This window comes from Procambarus clarkii, chromosome 31, assembly GCF_040958095.1.
Source record: "Procambarus clarkii isolate CNS0578487 chromosome 31, FALCON_Pclarkii_2.0, whole genome shotgun sequence".
NCBI classification, from domain to species: Eukaryota; Metazoa; Arthropoda; class Malacostraca; order Decapoda; family Cambaridae; genus Procambarus; species Procambarus clarkii.
In genome coordinates, this window is record NC_091180.1 from 11,914,934 (window position 1) to 11,930,784 (window position 15,851).

The following is a 15,851-nucleotide window of genomic DNA, read 5'->3' on the forward strand; positions in this document are numbered from 1 at the left end:
TTGTGGGGTTCAGTCCCTGAGCCCATTATGTGCTCTGTAACTCTTTCCACTACCGCCCACAAGATGAGTATGGGGTGCATAATAAATGAACTAAGCTAACTAAACTTCTGTGCCACTGTTCTGCAGGTGAGTTTATGCAGTCTGGCATCTCCTTTGTCCAGGCGCTGGTTCGTTTTTAGGGTACGAATTGGAGTACATATGTACATGAGTACATGGAACTTACTAACAGGGGTGCCTGCAGCAGGCCTATTAGCCCATACGTGGCAGCTCTTGTTCCTAACCTCCCGATTCGGACGTCAGCCCGCAGGTGACTGCAGGAGGCCTCTCGCCCCGTATGGGACGGCTCCTGATTGCGTCCATCCAGTCCCTCTCCTATGCATGTCCACCCATGCGGGCTTGGGGAGTAGAATAACTACCAGAACTCCATCAAGCAGGTATCAAGCAGGTTTCGTGCTAGTGTTCGGGGCCTCACCTCCACTATGTTCCTCGGTGCGTAAGTGGTGGTGCCTGTTGTGTGGTACATGTTGTTGTCAAGGGTGTTATGTGGTGACGTTTTGCTGCGGCTTTGATGCTGCGGTTGCATGTTGGAGTATGCTTGTGGCGTTTTGTTCGGCCCTTCCGTGCTTCTTCCTGGGACCTTCCTTGTTTGAGTTGTTTGGTCCCATGCTTTCTGGGTCACTCATTCCTTGCCAGTCTTGCTGTACATGGCTTTGCTTTTCCATGTACATTCAAATTGAGGTTTAGATGTTTATTCAGGTAATGTACATTCTTATAAGGTGAGATACAAACATTGATGGAATATTGGATTCTCTGTTCTCCCCTAGTTGTGCTTGTTGGGGTTGGTTTTGGCTCTTGGTCCCGCCTCTCCACTGTCGGTCGCCTAGTGTGCGGGTTCCTGGGCCTGCTGGGCTCTTTCGTATCTAAGTTTGACCCTGTCTGGAGTCAGACTCCGCCATTCTCTACTTTCGCCGCGAGACATTCCTTCCGGTTGCATGTTGCATGTTACATGTTGCATGTTACATGTTGCATGTTACATGTTGCATATTGCCTGTTGCATGTGGTGCATGTTGCTGGTGCGCGTGTGCATTGGTAACGTGTGCCACGGTGACATGTGGTACTTGTTACTGTGTCAGGATGTTGTGGGTGACATTTTGCTGTAGTTTTGTGCCTGAGGTTGCGCTTTGGCTCTTTCATCCTGCCTCTTCTCTGTCGCTTCCCTGACATCTCCTGGTCTCTGTCAGGTCTGCACTTGCAGCTGTGTGTGGGGTCCGCTTCCACCACTTCCCTTCCTTGTGCATCTCCTTCACGCTGTTGAGGTGTTTTGTTTGTGCCTTTTGGCCTTCCTGTTGCCAGGTTTGGGTTCCTGTTTTCCTGGCTTGCCCTGCCTGTGGGCTTTTTCGGGGTCTCGGGTGTTCCTTCTCTGGGGTCTCGCATCAGGCCCATAGTTTCCAATCTCCTGGCGAGCTCGCTCACGTTAGGAGGTTTTCTGTTCGACAGACATTCCATCTCCGTCTTTGCCGGCTTGGGTTTCCGGCTCTGCCTCCTCGGTGGTCACGCCCGAGATCTTCCCGTGGCTCCGCCTCTTCCTAGGCTTGGATGAACCTTGACGGGGCTGGTTGGGTTCTGACTTGAGTCTCACCTTTGGTAGGTGGTCGGGTGGCTTCGTAGTTGGTATCCCACCTGTGTGCTTTTCTTGGTGGCAGTATGGGGTAATTTGGCGGTCCTTCCTTTTCCTTTTGTCCCTTCTTAGGTGGGTGCGTTTGTTGGCGTTGGCTTGGCTTTTCTGGTGGGGGTTGGGGCCATTGACTTGCCGCATACTGTCGCCTCGTTTTGTGCGGCGCTGGTGGAGCCGCTTCAACTTACTTTCGGTCTTAGTGTTACATTTGCGCTGTTCGTAAACTGTCTCATGCATTGTTTCACCTCTGGCCTGTTCTTGCGCCGCTTGGGTCGTCCTGGTCTCTGGACAACGTGCTCTTTCTTCTCGGTTGGTGGTGGCCCCTTCGGTTCGAGTTTGTTTTGACTGCTCTTTTCCTGTTGGCGTTTGCCTCCAGGGGTCGGGTCGCTGAGCTTCTTGCTCTCCTTCGATCATGGCATTTGGTTTGTTCAGTTGCAGCCGTCTCCTTCTTTCCTGGCACGGGGGTGAGGCTGCAGCGCTCCGGGGGGTGCTTGGTTGGTCGGGTCGGGAGTGCGTCGTGTTTTGTGTTCAGTTGCAGCCCTCCGCTGTTATTTGTGTGCCGTGGCTTCTGTGTCCTGGGCGCTCTTTGGGTTGATCCGGTTCCATTCTTCCCTGTTTGCGGGAGAAGGTGTCCTGGGTCATCCGCCGTGTTATTGCAGGTAGCCAGCCTGTGTTCTTTGCCCATGCCAGTGGCGTTCGTGGTTTCGCTGCTCTTGCTGCCGTCTTGGTGGTGTGTCCTTGCTGACTTCGGGCACGGGGCTTTTTGGCAGTTGTACAGGGGCCTGGCTTCTCGTTGTCTCGTGTCGTTCCTGTGCCACCTTGGGTTGGTGGTTGCAGCCAGTTGTCTTGCTTTCCGTTGAGGGATGCGTGGTGTTCGCCTCCCGGATCCGTCCCTTTGACCTTCCTCGGTGGGTAGTTAGCTCCTGGGAGCTGACGGGGCTCCCCCCCAGAAAACCAGCGTTGAATGTAATGAAACGCCATTTTCTGGGTGAGACCCGGAGGCTCCAAGGCAACCTTCCCTCCCTCCCTCCCTCCGATCAACAGTTTTTCGTGTGTTTTGACATCCAGCCTCAGAACTGATGGGTGAATAGCCGGTGTGAGAGGTCTGGGGCTCCCCCTTCCCCCTCCTGGGGAGGGGGGAGCTGCGCGGTGACGTGTGACGTCATACTTGTTTGCTTGTTTTCTGTTGGGGAGTTCTATCCACGAGTTTGGCTTTTGGTAGCAATTTTTACCAGAATAGGGGTTTCTTTTGGGATGCTTACCTTCCTGGATGTATGACCCGGTCGATGGCAGACATAGAATGCTTCCAACCACAAGGGGGTGTCTATAGGCCATTGCTCCCCATGCCTCTGAGTGGGCCAGGTTCTGGCTGTGGTCCCCAGTAGGCCCTAAGAACTCCATACACATGACTGATGCCAAAGTCTGGCATTAGCATATCAGCCTGGTATAACTCCGGGAAGCCTCCGGGTCTCACCCAGAAAATGGCGTTTCATTACATTCAACGCTGGTTTTTTCTTTCCATTCTTTCCAAGACACATTCAACTAAATGCTTCACCCTCAAAAAACTGTGCTACCCTTTCCTTCACTTCCTCAGGAACTGACTTGCCCTGCATTTTCTTAGGAATTGCTAGTATTCCCTGTTCTTCAGCTTCCTAGCTTCGCGAACCATGTATTCTGAAACTGAATTGCTCCATTTCTTATTGATAGACCAGCTTTGTGGCACGAGGGTTAGGGTTTGTATTTTTTCTTGGCGCTTTGCTACATGGAATTTTAGCTTCATTTCTTCACTGAGTTTATTGAAGTCTTGGCAATTTGTGCACTGTTGGCTAGAGCTTGGTACCAACAGGTTTTGGCAATCAATATTTCCAATTGCAGCATTCTGCTCGGCAATTATTTCCTCTGCTTGGCTAATCTTATGCTTTGCATAACCATGCTTATCCCTTGCACTAACTCGTTGATATTTAATAGGTGAGATGCCTAATACTGATAAACTTGGGTTTACACTTTCACAGATTTCCATATTATCAGCAGGGCCATCAGTTTCAGTAGAGCTGGACTCTCTTACCTGCTTACTGTCAAATTCCTTTCTGCATGATGTGCACAACTTTTGGCCAGGCTTAATACTGACTTTCAGCATATCTGACATTTTCTCTGCAGTAGCTACTGTGATTGGTTGCAAATCTTTTCGCTTTACATGGCATTTCTTCTTGAAGGGATTGCAGCAAGTTTTTTGCTGAAATTCAAATTTCGTCAACAGCAAAGCTTCATGATGGAGGCATACTTGAGATTCTCCATCCAATTTCACTTCACTTTGCTATCAGTTTTTGATCTTCTGCACTATACTGTTTTAGATACTTCAAGCCTTTGTTGGGAGTGTAGGTTGTCAAGTGACATTCAGAAGAGCCACGCTCATGACTAGCAATAGCACATGGCAGTAAATCAATGTAATCCCGATTCATGATGTATCTGAATTCAAATCAAATTATTTAACTAACTGAATACATTAATTTCAAGTGAGATCTGTAATACATTAATAGTAATATTGCTTTTTATTTATTTGTTTATGTATTGCAAGTAAATACACAAATAAGTAAACAGCAATGTTTGACCTGCTGACACGATACTACAAAGATGTAAAGATAAATATAGAACAGGAACCTAAAATAGCACTGATTGTTTAATAATAATTCTGAATCCCACCCAAAAATGTTCTACGCAATGAAGCTTAAAATTTTTCCAATCTGTGTGGATATCAATTTGCTAGCAGTCATGATCAGTGCACAAAGAAGATGGAGAATCATAATTTGATTTTTTTGTTATCGCACCAAGGTATGTCATTTTCAGAGTCCTCTGGCTGAACTAGGAATTCAGATCCCAACCTAAATAAAAGTTACTCTTGTACAGAAAAATCTGCTATATCAATGGTGTCATTCAAAACCAAATTGGGAATAATGCATATTGAGATATTTTGCCTTGAAAGTTGGCTAGTTTTGCACAAAATTTTTTTTTGGCCAACTTTCAAGTGGGCCACCTCTGGACATACGGATACAACAGAGTTGCTATTGCATCACTGCATATTATTGTGTTTGTTATGTATCGTTGCAAAAGATCATTGCGTTTAGACCTTTTGGTGATGAGTAAGTGGTCTCCAAATTGGGGTCCAAATATCTCATAACAAAATTTGGCAGTGATTTTAGCATGGATTGGTAGCTGAATGGCTACCCAAACTACTTTTTTGATTACACTGCTGTATTCTGCACCAAAAGTTTTCCTGGTATGCCAAATTCCACACCTCTGGGCACTAGACGTGATTTGATAAAGGCCCTTTGATAAAGTTGGCCCTTTTTATTATGTGTTATGATGTGTTCACATTAACGGGATGAAAGCCCATTGAACATGAACCTATTATTTAACAGTATCGCTCTCCCCACGAGAGTGCCGCAGACTTTGACATCATGGGGCCAATGGTGCGGGCGAGTGTGCGGCAACACCTAAATGTTTATACTGTACTCGTTTCAGTTTTCTCACCTTAATTCTCGTGCTACGATGTTCATTTTGGTATCATTGTGTTCGCAATTAAAATCCCTGCAGATGTATATGCATATAATGTCCAAAAGCTTTGCGAGACTCCCCATAGCAAAGCCTAAAGTCGGAAAAGTTACCCTTGTGCACAGTGCACCCGTGAGTGCACAAAATCAGTAAAATGTGTATACTCGTTTCAGTTTTCTCACCATAATTCTCGTGCTACATTGCTCGTTTTGGTATCATTGTGTTTGCAATTAAATTCCCTACAGGTGTATTGGAATATAATGTACAAAAGCCTGGCGTGTCTCCCCGCAGGAAAGCCTAAAGTTACCCGGAAACGAGCGCCAATTTGTGAATCATCTGAAATGATTCTGAAGAATCATTTTCAGATGATTCATCATCATCTTTAATTTTGGTATCAACTTGTGCGCATTCTAAAGGTGCTTAATTTGAAACTATCCCGAGGTCGATCGGATAAAAAATTAATTTTATATAAATATTTTTCTAGTGGACGCGAGTCCTGTCCAAAGTTAGGACTCGGGAGAAAAAAAAATGGACATGATACGTGTCCAAAGTGAGTGATAGTGTTAAAATCATAACATGCTTGATAAACGACAGTTCACAAAACTAACGTAAACAATTGCTTGTGGTGATTAAAGAAATTGGAGCCATTTCAGGGTTAACCTCCCCCACACTGTGCACCTGTTGTGGGTGACTCCTGTTGTGGGTGACTCCTGTTGTGGGTGACTCCTGTTGTGGGTGACTCCTGTTGTAATTACCTAAGTGTAATTACCTAAGTGTAGTTACAGGATGAGAGCTACGCTCGTGGTGTCCCGTCTTCCCAGCACTCTTTGTCATATAACGCTTTGAAACTACTGACGGTCTTGGCCTCCACCACCTTCTCACTTAACTTGTTCCAACCGTCTACCACTCTATTTGCGAAGGTGAATTTTCTTATATTTCTTCGGCATCTGTGTTTAGCTAGTTTAAATCTATGACCTCTTGTTCTTGAAGTTCCAGGTCTCAGGAAGTCTTCCCTGTCGATTTTGTCAATTCCTGTTACTATTTTGTATGTAGTGATCATATCACCTCTTTTTCTTCTGTCTTCTAGTTTTGGCATATTTAATGCTTCTAACCTCTCCTCGTAGCTCTTGCCCTTCAGTTCTGGGAGCCACTTAGTAGCATGTCTTTGCACCTTTTCCAGTTTGTTGATGTGCTTCTTAAGATATGGGCACCACACAACAGCTGCATATTCTAGCTTTGGCCTAACAAAAGTCATGAACAATTTCTTTAGTATATCGCCATCCATGTATTTAAATGCAATTCTGAAGTTAGAAAGCATAGCATAGGCTCCTTGCACAATATTCTTTATGTGGTCCTCAGGTGATAGTTTTCTATCTAGAACCACTCCTAGATCTCTTTCTTTATCAGAATTCTTTAAAGATTTCTCACATAATATATAGGTTGTGTGGGGTCTATGTTCTCCTATTCCACATTCCATAACATGACATTTATTAACATTAAATTCCATTTGCCAAGTGGTGCTCCATATACTTATTTTGTCCAGGTCTTCTTGAAGGGCATGACAGTCATCTAAATTTCTTATCCTTCCTATTATCTTAGCATCATCAGCAAACATGTTCATATAATTCTGTATACCAACTGGTAGATCATTTATGTACACAATAAACATCACTGGTGCAAGAACTGAACCCTGTGGTACTCCACTTGTGACATTTCTCCATTCTGATACATTGCCTCTGATTACTGCCCTCATTTTTCTATCAGTCAGAAAATTTTTCATCCATGATAGAAGCTTACCTGTCACCCCTCCAATATTTTCCAGTTTCCAGAACAACCTCTTATGTGGAACTCTGTCGAAAGCCTTTTTTAGGTCCAGATAGATGCAGTCAACCCAACCATCTCTTTCCTGTAATATCTCTGTGGCTCGATCATAGAAACTGAGTAAATTCGATACACAGGATCTTCCAGATCGAAAACCATACTGTCTGTCTGATATTATATCATTTCTCTCTAGGTGTTCTACCCATTTAGTTTTGATTAGTTTTTCCAATACTTTCACTATTACACTTGTCAATGATACAGGTCTATAATTGAGGGGGTCTTCCCTGCTGCCACTTTTGTAGATTGGAACTATGTTAGCCTGTTTCCACCCGTCTGCTACGATTCCTGTACACAGGGATGCCTGAAAGATCAGGTGAAGTGGAATGCTGAGCTCAGATGCACATTCTCTCAGAACCCATGGTGAAACGCCATCTGGGCCAGCTGCTTTGTTCTTACCGAGCTCCTTGAGCATTTTTTCCACTTCGTCTCTAGACACCTCTATGTGTTCTATGTTGTTCTCTGGAATTCTTATTGTATCTGGTTCCCTAAAGATTTCATTTTGTACAAACACACTTTGGAACTTTTCGTTTAGTGTTTCACACATTTCCTTTTCATCTTCCGTGAATCTATTTCCCATTTTCAACCTCTGAATATTATCCTTTACCTGCAATTTGTTGTTTATGAATTTATAGAATAGACCTGGTTCTGTTTTACATTTGTCCGCAATCCCTTTTTCAAAATTTCTTTCTGCCTCTCTCCTCACTGCCGTGTAGTTGTTTCTCGCATCTTTGTATCGCTGGTATGTTTGGGGGTTCGGCCTCTTCCTGTATTGATTCCATTTTTGTGTCTTTCGGTCTCTAGCCCTCCCGCAATTTCTATTGAACCAATCCTGTTTCCTAGTTCTGCATCTCTGTTTTGGTATAAATTTTTTTGTGCCTTTATCATATATTTCACAAAACTTGCCATACATCTCATTCACTTCCTTGCCTAGCATCAAGTCTGTCCAATTATACTCACTAAAAAAAATTTCTAAGGTCACCATAATGTCCTCTCCTGAAGTCTGGTTTTTCAACTGCTTCAACCTCCTTATTTTCTTCCAGCTTATAACGCATTGCATACTTTATTCCCAAAAAGACATGGTCACTTTTACCCAAGGGAGGAAGGTACTGAATGTCAAATATCTCTTCCTCCTTCCTGGTAAATATCAAATCTAGCATGGAGGGAACGTCCCCTTCCCTCATCCTCGTAGCTTGTTTAACATGTTGATACAAGAATGTTTCCAGGATGAGGTCTACAAATTTACAGGTCCAAAAATCTTCTGTTTTAGCTTCATATGCTTCCCAGTCTATGGATTTCAAGTTGAAGTCACCGACTATCAACAGTCGTGATCTATCGTTGTGGGTGACTCCTGTTGTGGGTGACTCCTGTTGTGGGTGGCGCTCCTGTTGTGGGCGGCGCTCCTGTTGTGGGTGGCGCTCCTGTTGTGGGCGGCGCCCCTGTTGTGGGCTGCGCTTCTGTTGTGGGCGGCGCTCCTGTTGTGGGCGGCGCCTCTGTTGTGGGCGGCGCCCCTGTTGTGGGCGGCGCCCCTGTTGTGGGCGGCGCCCCTGTTGTGGGTGGCGCTCCTGTTGTGGGCGGCGCTCCTGTTGTGGGCGGCGCTCCTGTTGTGGGCAGCGCTCCTGTTGTGGGTGGCGCTCCTGTTGTGGGCGGCGCTCCTGTTGTGGGCGGCGCTCCTGTTGTGGGCGGCGCTCCTGTTGTGGGCGACGTTCCTGTTGTGGGTGGCGCTCCTGTTGTGGGTGGCGCTCCTGTTGTGGGCGGCATTCCTGTTGTGGGTGGCGCTCTTGTTGTGGGTGGCGCTCCTGTTGTGGGCGGCGCTCCTGTTGTGGGCGGCGCTCCTGTTGTGGGCGGCGCTCCTGTTGTGGGCGGCGCTCCTGTTGTGGGCGGCGCTCCTGTTGTGGGCGGCGCTCCTGTTGTGGGCGGCGCCCCTGTTGTGGGCGGCGCTCCTGTTGTGGGCGGCATTCCTGTTGTGGGTGGCGCTCTTGTTGTGGGTGGCGCTCCTGTTGTGGGCGGCGCTCCTGTTGTGGGCGGCGCCCCTGTTGCGGGCGGCGCTCCTGTTGTGGGCGGCGCCCCTGTTGCGGGCGGCGCCCCTGTTGCGGGCAGCGCTCCTGTTGTGGGCGGCGCTCCTGTTGTGGGCGGCGCCCCTGTTGCGGGCGACGCCCCTGTTGCGGGCGGCGCTCCTGTTGCGGGCGGCGCTCCTGTTGTGGGCGGCGCCCCTGTTGCGGGCGACGCCCCTGTTGCGGGCGGCGCCCCTGTTGCGGGCGGCGCTCCTGTTGTGGGCGGCGCCCCTGTTGTGGGCGGCGCCCCTGTTGCGGGCGGCGCTCCTGTTGCGGGCGGCGCCCCTGTTGCGGGCGGCGCCCCTGTTGCGGGCGGCGCTCCTGTTGTGGGCGGCGCCCCTGTTGCGGGCGACGCCCCTGTTGCGGGCGGCGCTCCTGTCATGTGCACAAAGGAATTGTTCATTTTATTTTTATTTTTTAATTTGCCATTGTTAATAAGCCTCCAGGAAGCACAACACTCCAAGTCGATCATCTCTGCCTCTTGTGGTTGAACTGAAGTGTCCTGGAGAAGTTGCATTTTTTTAGGTAGAAATGAGGTGAGGTGCTGCACAGGAATAACTTTTGTCTATTTGTTTTCATTGTGTCTCATTTCATTCACTTTTTTTTCATTTTAGTAAGTTGTATTGATGTCAGTGGTGGTGTTCATTGTGTATAACTTTGAAGATATGTGTGTGTAAAAATATACAGTATGTGTATAAATATATGCCCACTGTATATTTATTCATACTGATATGCATGTATATTTATAAGCCTAAAATAGTATAATTGTACATAGCACACAGATTGCTTGTAAATATATATATACATAGTAATCACTCATTTTCTGTTGCTAAAAGTTCAATGGCTTCTGGTATGGCTGCCCTCCATGTTCAGACACTGGATGGTGATGTGCTAGACATGGTCCTCATCTTCCTACTATTGCCCTAGAAGTGAAGCAAGGAACTCAGAATAATTTTTTTTTTCAAAATGGGGGGATGGCTACTGGAGGCCTGAGGAAGCAGATGTGATCCCTGTGTATGTGTGGGAGTTTTAAACTTTATGATAGGCCTACAGCAACCCTGGTTGAGCTGTGCACCATCAATGACAACTTACCACAACCTTTGTTGTGGTAAGCACTTAAAACCTTATTTTTCTCATGTATCCTGCATCTGGCATATTCCTGTTCCCCCCCATGTTTTACTACTTCAGATTAATTGCGTGGTTTTAATCTTGGCCTGTTATGTGATGAAGATACTGAACACTAAATATAAAAATTAAACCCAATATAATGGGATCTTATTTGGAATTCTATTAAGGTATCGTGGTGAGTTACATTAGGTGACTTGGTGACCAGAGAAGTACACACACCTGATGGCCAGGGAAGCATAGTGGCCAGAAAAGTGTTCTTGTGTTCTGGCCGAGGGGTGTAGCAGCCTGTGGTTTTAATATGATTGTTTTAATATTATGAACGTGCTTAATGGGAACTTTTAATATCAGTAATGTGGGGTTCACTTCACATGTGCAAACTCGTGTAAAGAAATCTTATTGAAGAAATTGTTTTCATCTCGCAAACTTGTCAAAGTTCCACAACTTGGTTTTAATCTGTTATTCTTTTTTAACCCATTAGAAAACAAATGTCAATATTGAGAAGGCATATTTACACACAAGAAATTAATAATCATTATTTATTCACTTTAAACTTGTACAGCAGTTTAACAGGTTGATAATTAATATATATATTTATATCTTTTCTTTTAGGGCAAGGTGTAAGGAAATGGTCCGTGAGCCTTGTGGTGTTTATGTCCGCAATGTTCCCTGCACAATGAGTAGTGTAAGTAGGAGTGTAGTTTTGTATACCATACATGTATTCAGTACCTCAAGCACTCAAATCAAATTTGCCTATCTTATTTATCTGCATTTATGATCTTTGAACCTCAAGTACTTCGCAGTTTTAAGTGTAGTCAAAGTTATGAGAATCCGTGAATCGGAACGCTATTGCACGTAAGTGGCATTGTATGAAGGTATTATTTAATTACCAAAATCTGCACGTGGACACAAATGAAGGTACAATGGGTTGTGTGTGTAATTACCTAAGTGTAGATGCAGGATGAGGGATGTGCACATGGTGCCCCATTTTCACAGTATTCTTTGTCAAATGACGGTTTAAAACTACTGATAGTTAAGCATCCACTACCTTCTCACTTTGTTCCAACTGTCAACCGCTGTACAAAAAATAACACTTATATTTTTGGCACCTTATTTCCTTACCTTAAATAATTCAGTTTCAAATAAAAAAAATCCATGTTTATTTTTTGTCATTTCCTGTTACTATTTGTACATAGTGGTCTTATCTCTCTCTCTCTCTCTTTTCCTTCAGTCTTTTAGCATTGGCATATTTAACGCCTCTAGCCTCTCCTCATAGCCCTTGTGTTTCAGCTCCTGAAGCCATTTAGCAGCATGTCTTTGTACCCAATTTATTGATGTGCTTCTGATTTATTACTGTCATCTGAATACTGAAGTGTTTATACACTTAAGCATTCAGATGATACAGTCAGTAAAATTGAAAATGAATTATAGAATACATTGATTACAAAATTATAAATGAATCAGTCACTCCAATAGTAAATGTTTCTGCAATGCTAAACCTGATTTACCCAAGGGCCACTAACACTAGTGGCCTCGACGAGGACAGGAAGCCGAACCTTGATGAAGGTTCCTCCATTTGCCTTGATGATCCTCTCCAGGTGGATTTTAAAACCTACCAAGAGTTGGCATTTGTGGCTTTATCAGGTAGGCAGTTCCATGGGTTTATAACACCGTGGGTAAAGTTCTACATTAAAGTTTGTTGAGCTTGAAACCATTGCTCCTTGTTTGTGTTACATCTGACCTGAAGAAATTCTCAGTATCAACATCCTCCAAATTGTTCAGTATTTTAAAAGTTTCAATGAGATCTGCCCTATTATGCCTGGTTTGTAATGTTGTTAGTCCCTGTGGCCCTCAAGTGTTCTGGATACCAGTGTTATGACTGGAATGACTTTTGTTACCCAGTGTTGTACTTTCTCCAGAGAATCTATGTCCTGAAAGTGAGGTCTTCATGCCAGGATTCAGTAATCCAAATTGGGGTGCACCAGAGATTTATACAGTTAAATCACTTCTTTTCCTTAAAGTCAAAGGTATGCTTGATTATTCCAAGGGTTTGGTTAGCTTTTTTGACTGCTGCAAAAATTGACCTGTTGTGCAACTTTCAGTGACTGTTTCAATTTTTGTCTTACAAATGTCATTAAAAATTTCTTTAGTATTTTATCCTCCATGTATTTAAAGTGATTCACTTTTAAAACATAGCATAGACTCCTTGCACAGCACGAGTGGGTGAATTGAAGACCAGCCTCACTGCAGGCTCTGTGACACCACGTGAAAACACCTAGGTATCGTGAGTCCTGGCATAGAAGAAAGAGCTTGGCTGTATCCCATTGTACTCTCAAAGGGGCAAACTGCAAGAAAGGTTGGCATGAAGTGTGTCTACAAGCAGCCATCTTCTGGGAAAACCTAGGACGTCTTGTGTGAAGGGAGACCGAGGTCAAAGGCTGCACTAAAGCCGGAAACTTCAGTATCTCAAGTTCCCCTACCCCCAACCAGGAGGATGCAAGGCTCAGATACGTGAAGGCTGCTAATGTGTAGTGAGAACAGAACCCTACTACAAACAATACCTACCTCAATGGTTGAAAAGCAGAGGCACCTGCTGTTAGCACCTTGAGAACAATGGAGGATAAATGGATAAGGTGAATAAAAGGGGAAGAGACTAGGCCAATTCCTGAACTTTAGAAAACCACAACCTGTCAACATGCTAAACTAGCATTAAAGAAATCTGCCACCGCACCCTGTAAAAGGGGGCAAAAATGTAGGCAATTCTTCTGTTATGAGTACCACAGGAAGAAGAGCCACCACCTTTGGTACTGAAGCCAATGATTTCAGACCACTATGCAGCCAGCTGCAAAATTAGCTCTTGAACATACCAGTTGTGCAAAACAACAGCCAGCCAGTGGAATGCCCTGTGACCACTATGCCCTGCAAAATGGAAAGAAGAGGCAAGTTGACATGGAGCACCCAGTTGCCCACATGGCAGGTAGGGCCAATGCAAAATGAGTGACATCGAGCACCTCAAAAAGCAAGCTAGCTAAAAACTACTGAAACACCGACCACAACTCATGCCACTCAAGTGTCTGGGAAGAGCAGAAAATGTGCCAAAACTCCAATGAGAAAGAAGGATTTCTGTAGATTTTAACTATGCTAACCTTTTTCCATATATCTGCCAGGACTCCTGTACACAGGGATGCCTGAAAAATCAGTTGAAGTGGAATGCTGAATTCAGGTGTGCATTCTCTCAGTACCCATGGTGAAATTCCATCTGGGCCAACTGCTTTGTTCCTACTTGTTTCAAACACTCACTATATCTTGTACTACCCACTCCCAATATAATAATAATAATAATAATAATAATAATAATAATAATAATAGTTTATTCAGGTAAAAGTACATATAAAATGAGTTTCAAAAAGCATGTTGGATTTCTAGATAGAGCTAGTATATAATATGCCTAAAGTCACTAGTATTCAGAATGTTTCAGGCAAGATGTGGAAAGCACTTAAAAAATAAGACTTAATAATAATAATAATAATTTTTATTTAGGTAAGGTACATACATACAATAAATTTTTACAAAGATTGGTTGACTTATAGGTAGAGCTAGTACATACAATGCCTAAAGCCACTATTACGCAAAGCGTTTCGGGCATGATAAACTTAAATGACAAGCTTAATACTAATTGAGCATAATGAGTAGAATGAAAACAAGAAATGAAAACATAGATGAAAAAGCAGCACAAACACAATTATGTCAACAAACAGCGCTCTTAAAAAAAAAAAAAAAAGACACTGGTTGACAAAGATTGAGATCAAAAGAATGAATTGTACTGAAAAAATGAAAACGACAAAAAATGAAAATACATGTTGGATGGAACAGCAGAAATTGCAACAGATCAATAGAAGTAATTTTAACTAAATAAACACTGTAATTTTTTTTATACATGTTTTTGTTCAAGTTTATACCTGGAAGATATCAGCAGTTATACAAGTTGGTCAGTAATCAGTATTGTTTGAAAATAGCAAGACATAGGTTGACATTTAGGAGGCAAGGTAGGTTAATTAGGTAGTACTTAGTATTTCTCTTAAACTGGTTGAGAGAGGTACTGTCTTTGACATGATTGGGAAAGTAATTCCACATTTTAGGTGCCTTGATTTGCAGAGCATTTCTAGATTGATTAAGGCGCACTCTTGGAATATCAAATAGATATTTGTTCTAGTGTGGTGCACATGAGTTCTGTTACAACCTTCTAGGAAGCATTTAAGGTCAGGATTGGTATTACAGTTCAGAGTTTTATATATATAGAGTACACTTGAGAAGATGTGCAGTGACTTACTATCTAACATATTCAAGGATTTATGTAAGGGTGCTGAGTGCTATCTAGGGCCAGAGTTTGTTATTGTTCTAATAGCCGATTCGTGTTGAGTAATTAGAGGACGTAGATGATTTTGGGTAGTAGAAACCCAAGCACAAATACCATAATTGAGAATAAGGATAGAAGAGAGAGCAATAGAGCGTATTACTGTATATGTATCTGTAATATCAGATATGTACCTGCCCGAGGTACATATCTGATTTTAGAAAGAATGCCAACTGTTTTAGAAACTTTTTTTTAGTTATATTTTGAATGTGGCCCTTTATTTATTTATTTATATATATATATATATATATATATATATATATATATATATATATATATATATATATATATATATATATATATATATATATATATATATATATATATATATATATATATATATATATATATATATATATATATATATATATATATATATATATAAATAAATAAATAAAGGGCCATATATATATATATATATATATATATATATATATATATATATATATATATATATATATATATATATATATATATATATATATATATATATATATGTCGTACCTAGTAGCCAGAATGCACTTCTTGGCCTACTATGCCAGGCCCAATTTGCCTAATAAGCCAAGTTTTCATGAATTAATTGTTTTTCGACTACCTAACCTAACCTAACTTTTTCGGCTACCTAACCTAACCTAACCTATAATGATAGGTTAGGTTAGGTTAGGTAGGGTTGGTTAGATTCGGTCATATATCTACGTTAATTTTAACTCCAATAAAAAAAAAAATTGACCTCATACATAATGAAATGGGTAGCTTTATTTTTTTATAAGAAAAAAATTAGAGAAAATATATTAATTCAGGAAAACTTGGCTTATTAGGCAAATCGGGCCTTGCATAGTAATTACCTAAGTGTAATTACCTAAGTGTAGTTACAGGATGAGAGCTACGCTCGTGGTGTCCCGTCTTCCCAGCACTCTTTGTCATATAACGCTTTGAAACTACTGACGGTCTTGGCCTCCACCACCTTCTCACTTAACTTGTTCCAACCGTCTACCACTCTATTTGCGAAGGTGAATTTTCTTATATTTCTTTGGCATCTGTGTTTAGCTAGTTTAAATCTATGACCTCTTGTTCTTGAAATTCCAGGTCTCAGGAAGTCTTCCCTGTCGATTTTATCAATTCCTGTTACTATTTTGTATGTAGTGATCATATCACC

General features: G+C 42.8%; 1 protein-coding gene across 7 annotated transcripts in view; it reads left to right on the top strand.

Moving 5' to 3' along the window:
• The window catches only part of LOC123749104 (tudor domain-containing protein 1), a 141,160-nt gene that overhangs the window by 18,182 nt on the left and 107,127 nt on the right, over positions 1 to 15,851 (top strand). For all 7 annotated transcript variants that reach the window (XM_045731216.2, XM_045731213.2, XM_045731218.2 and 4 more), the window contains one exon: positions 10,894 to 10,966. In XM_045731216.2, coding sequence (XP_045587172.2) covers positions 10,894 to 10,966 — 73 coding nt within the window. The remainder of the gene's footprint in view (positions 1 to 10,893; positions 10,967 to 15,851) is intronic.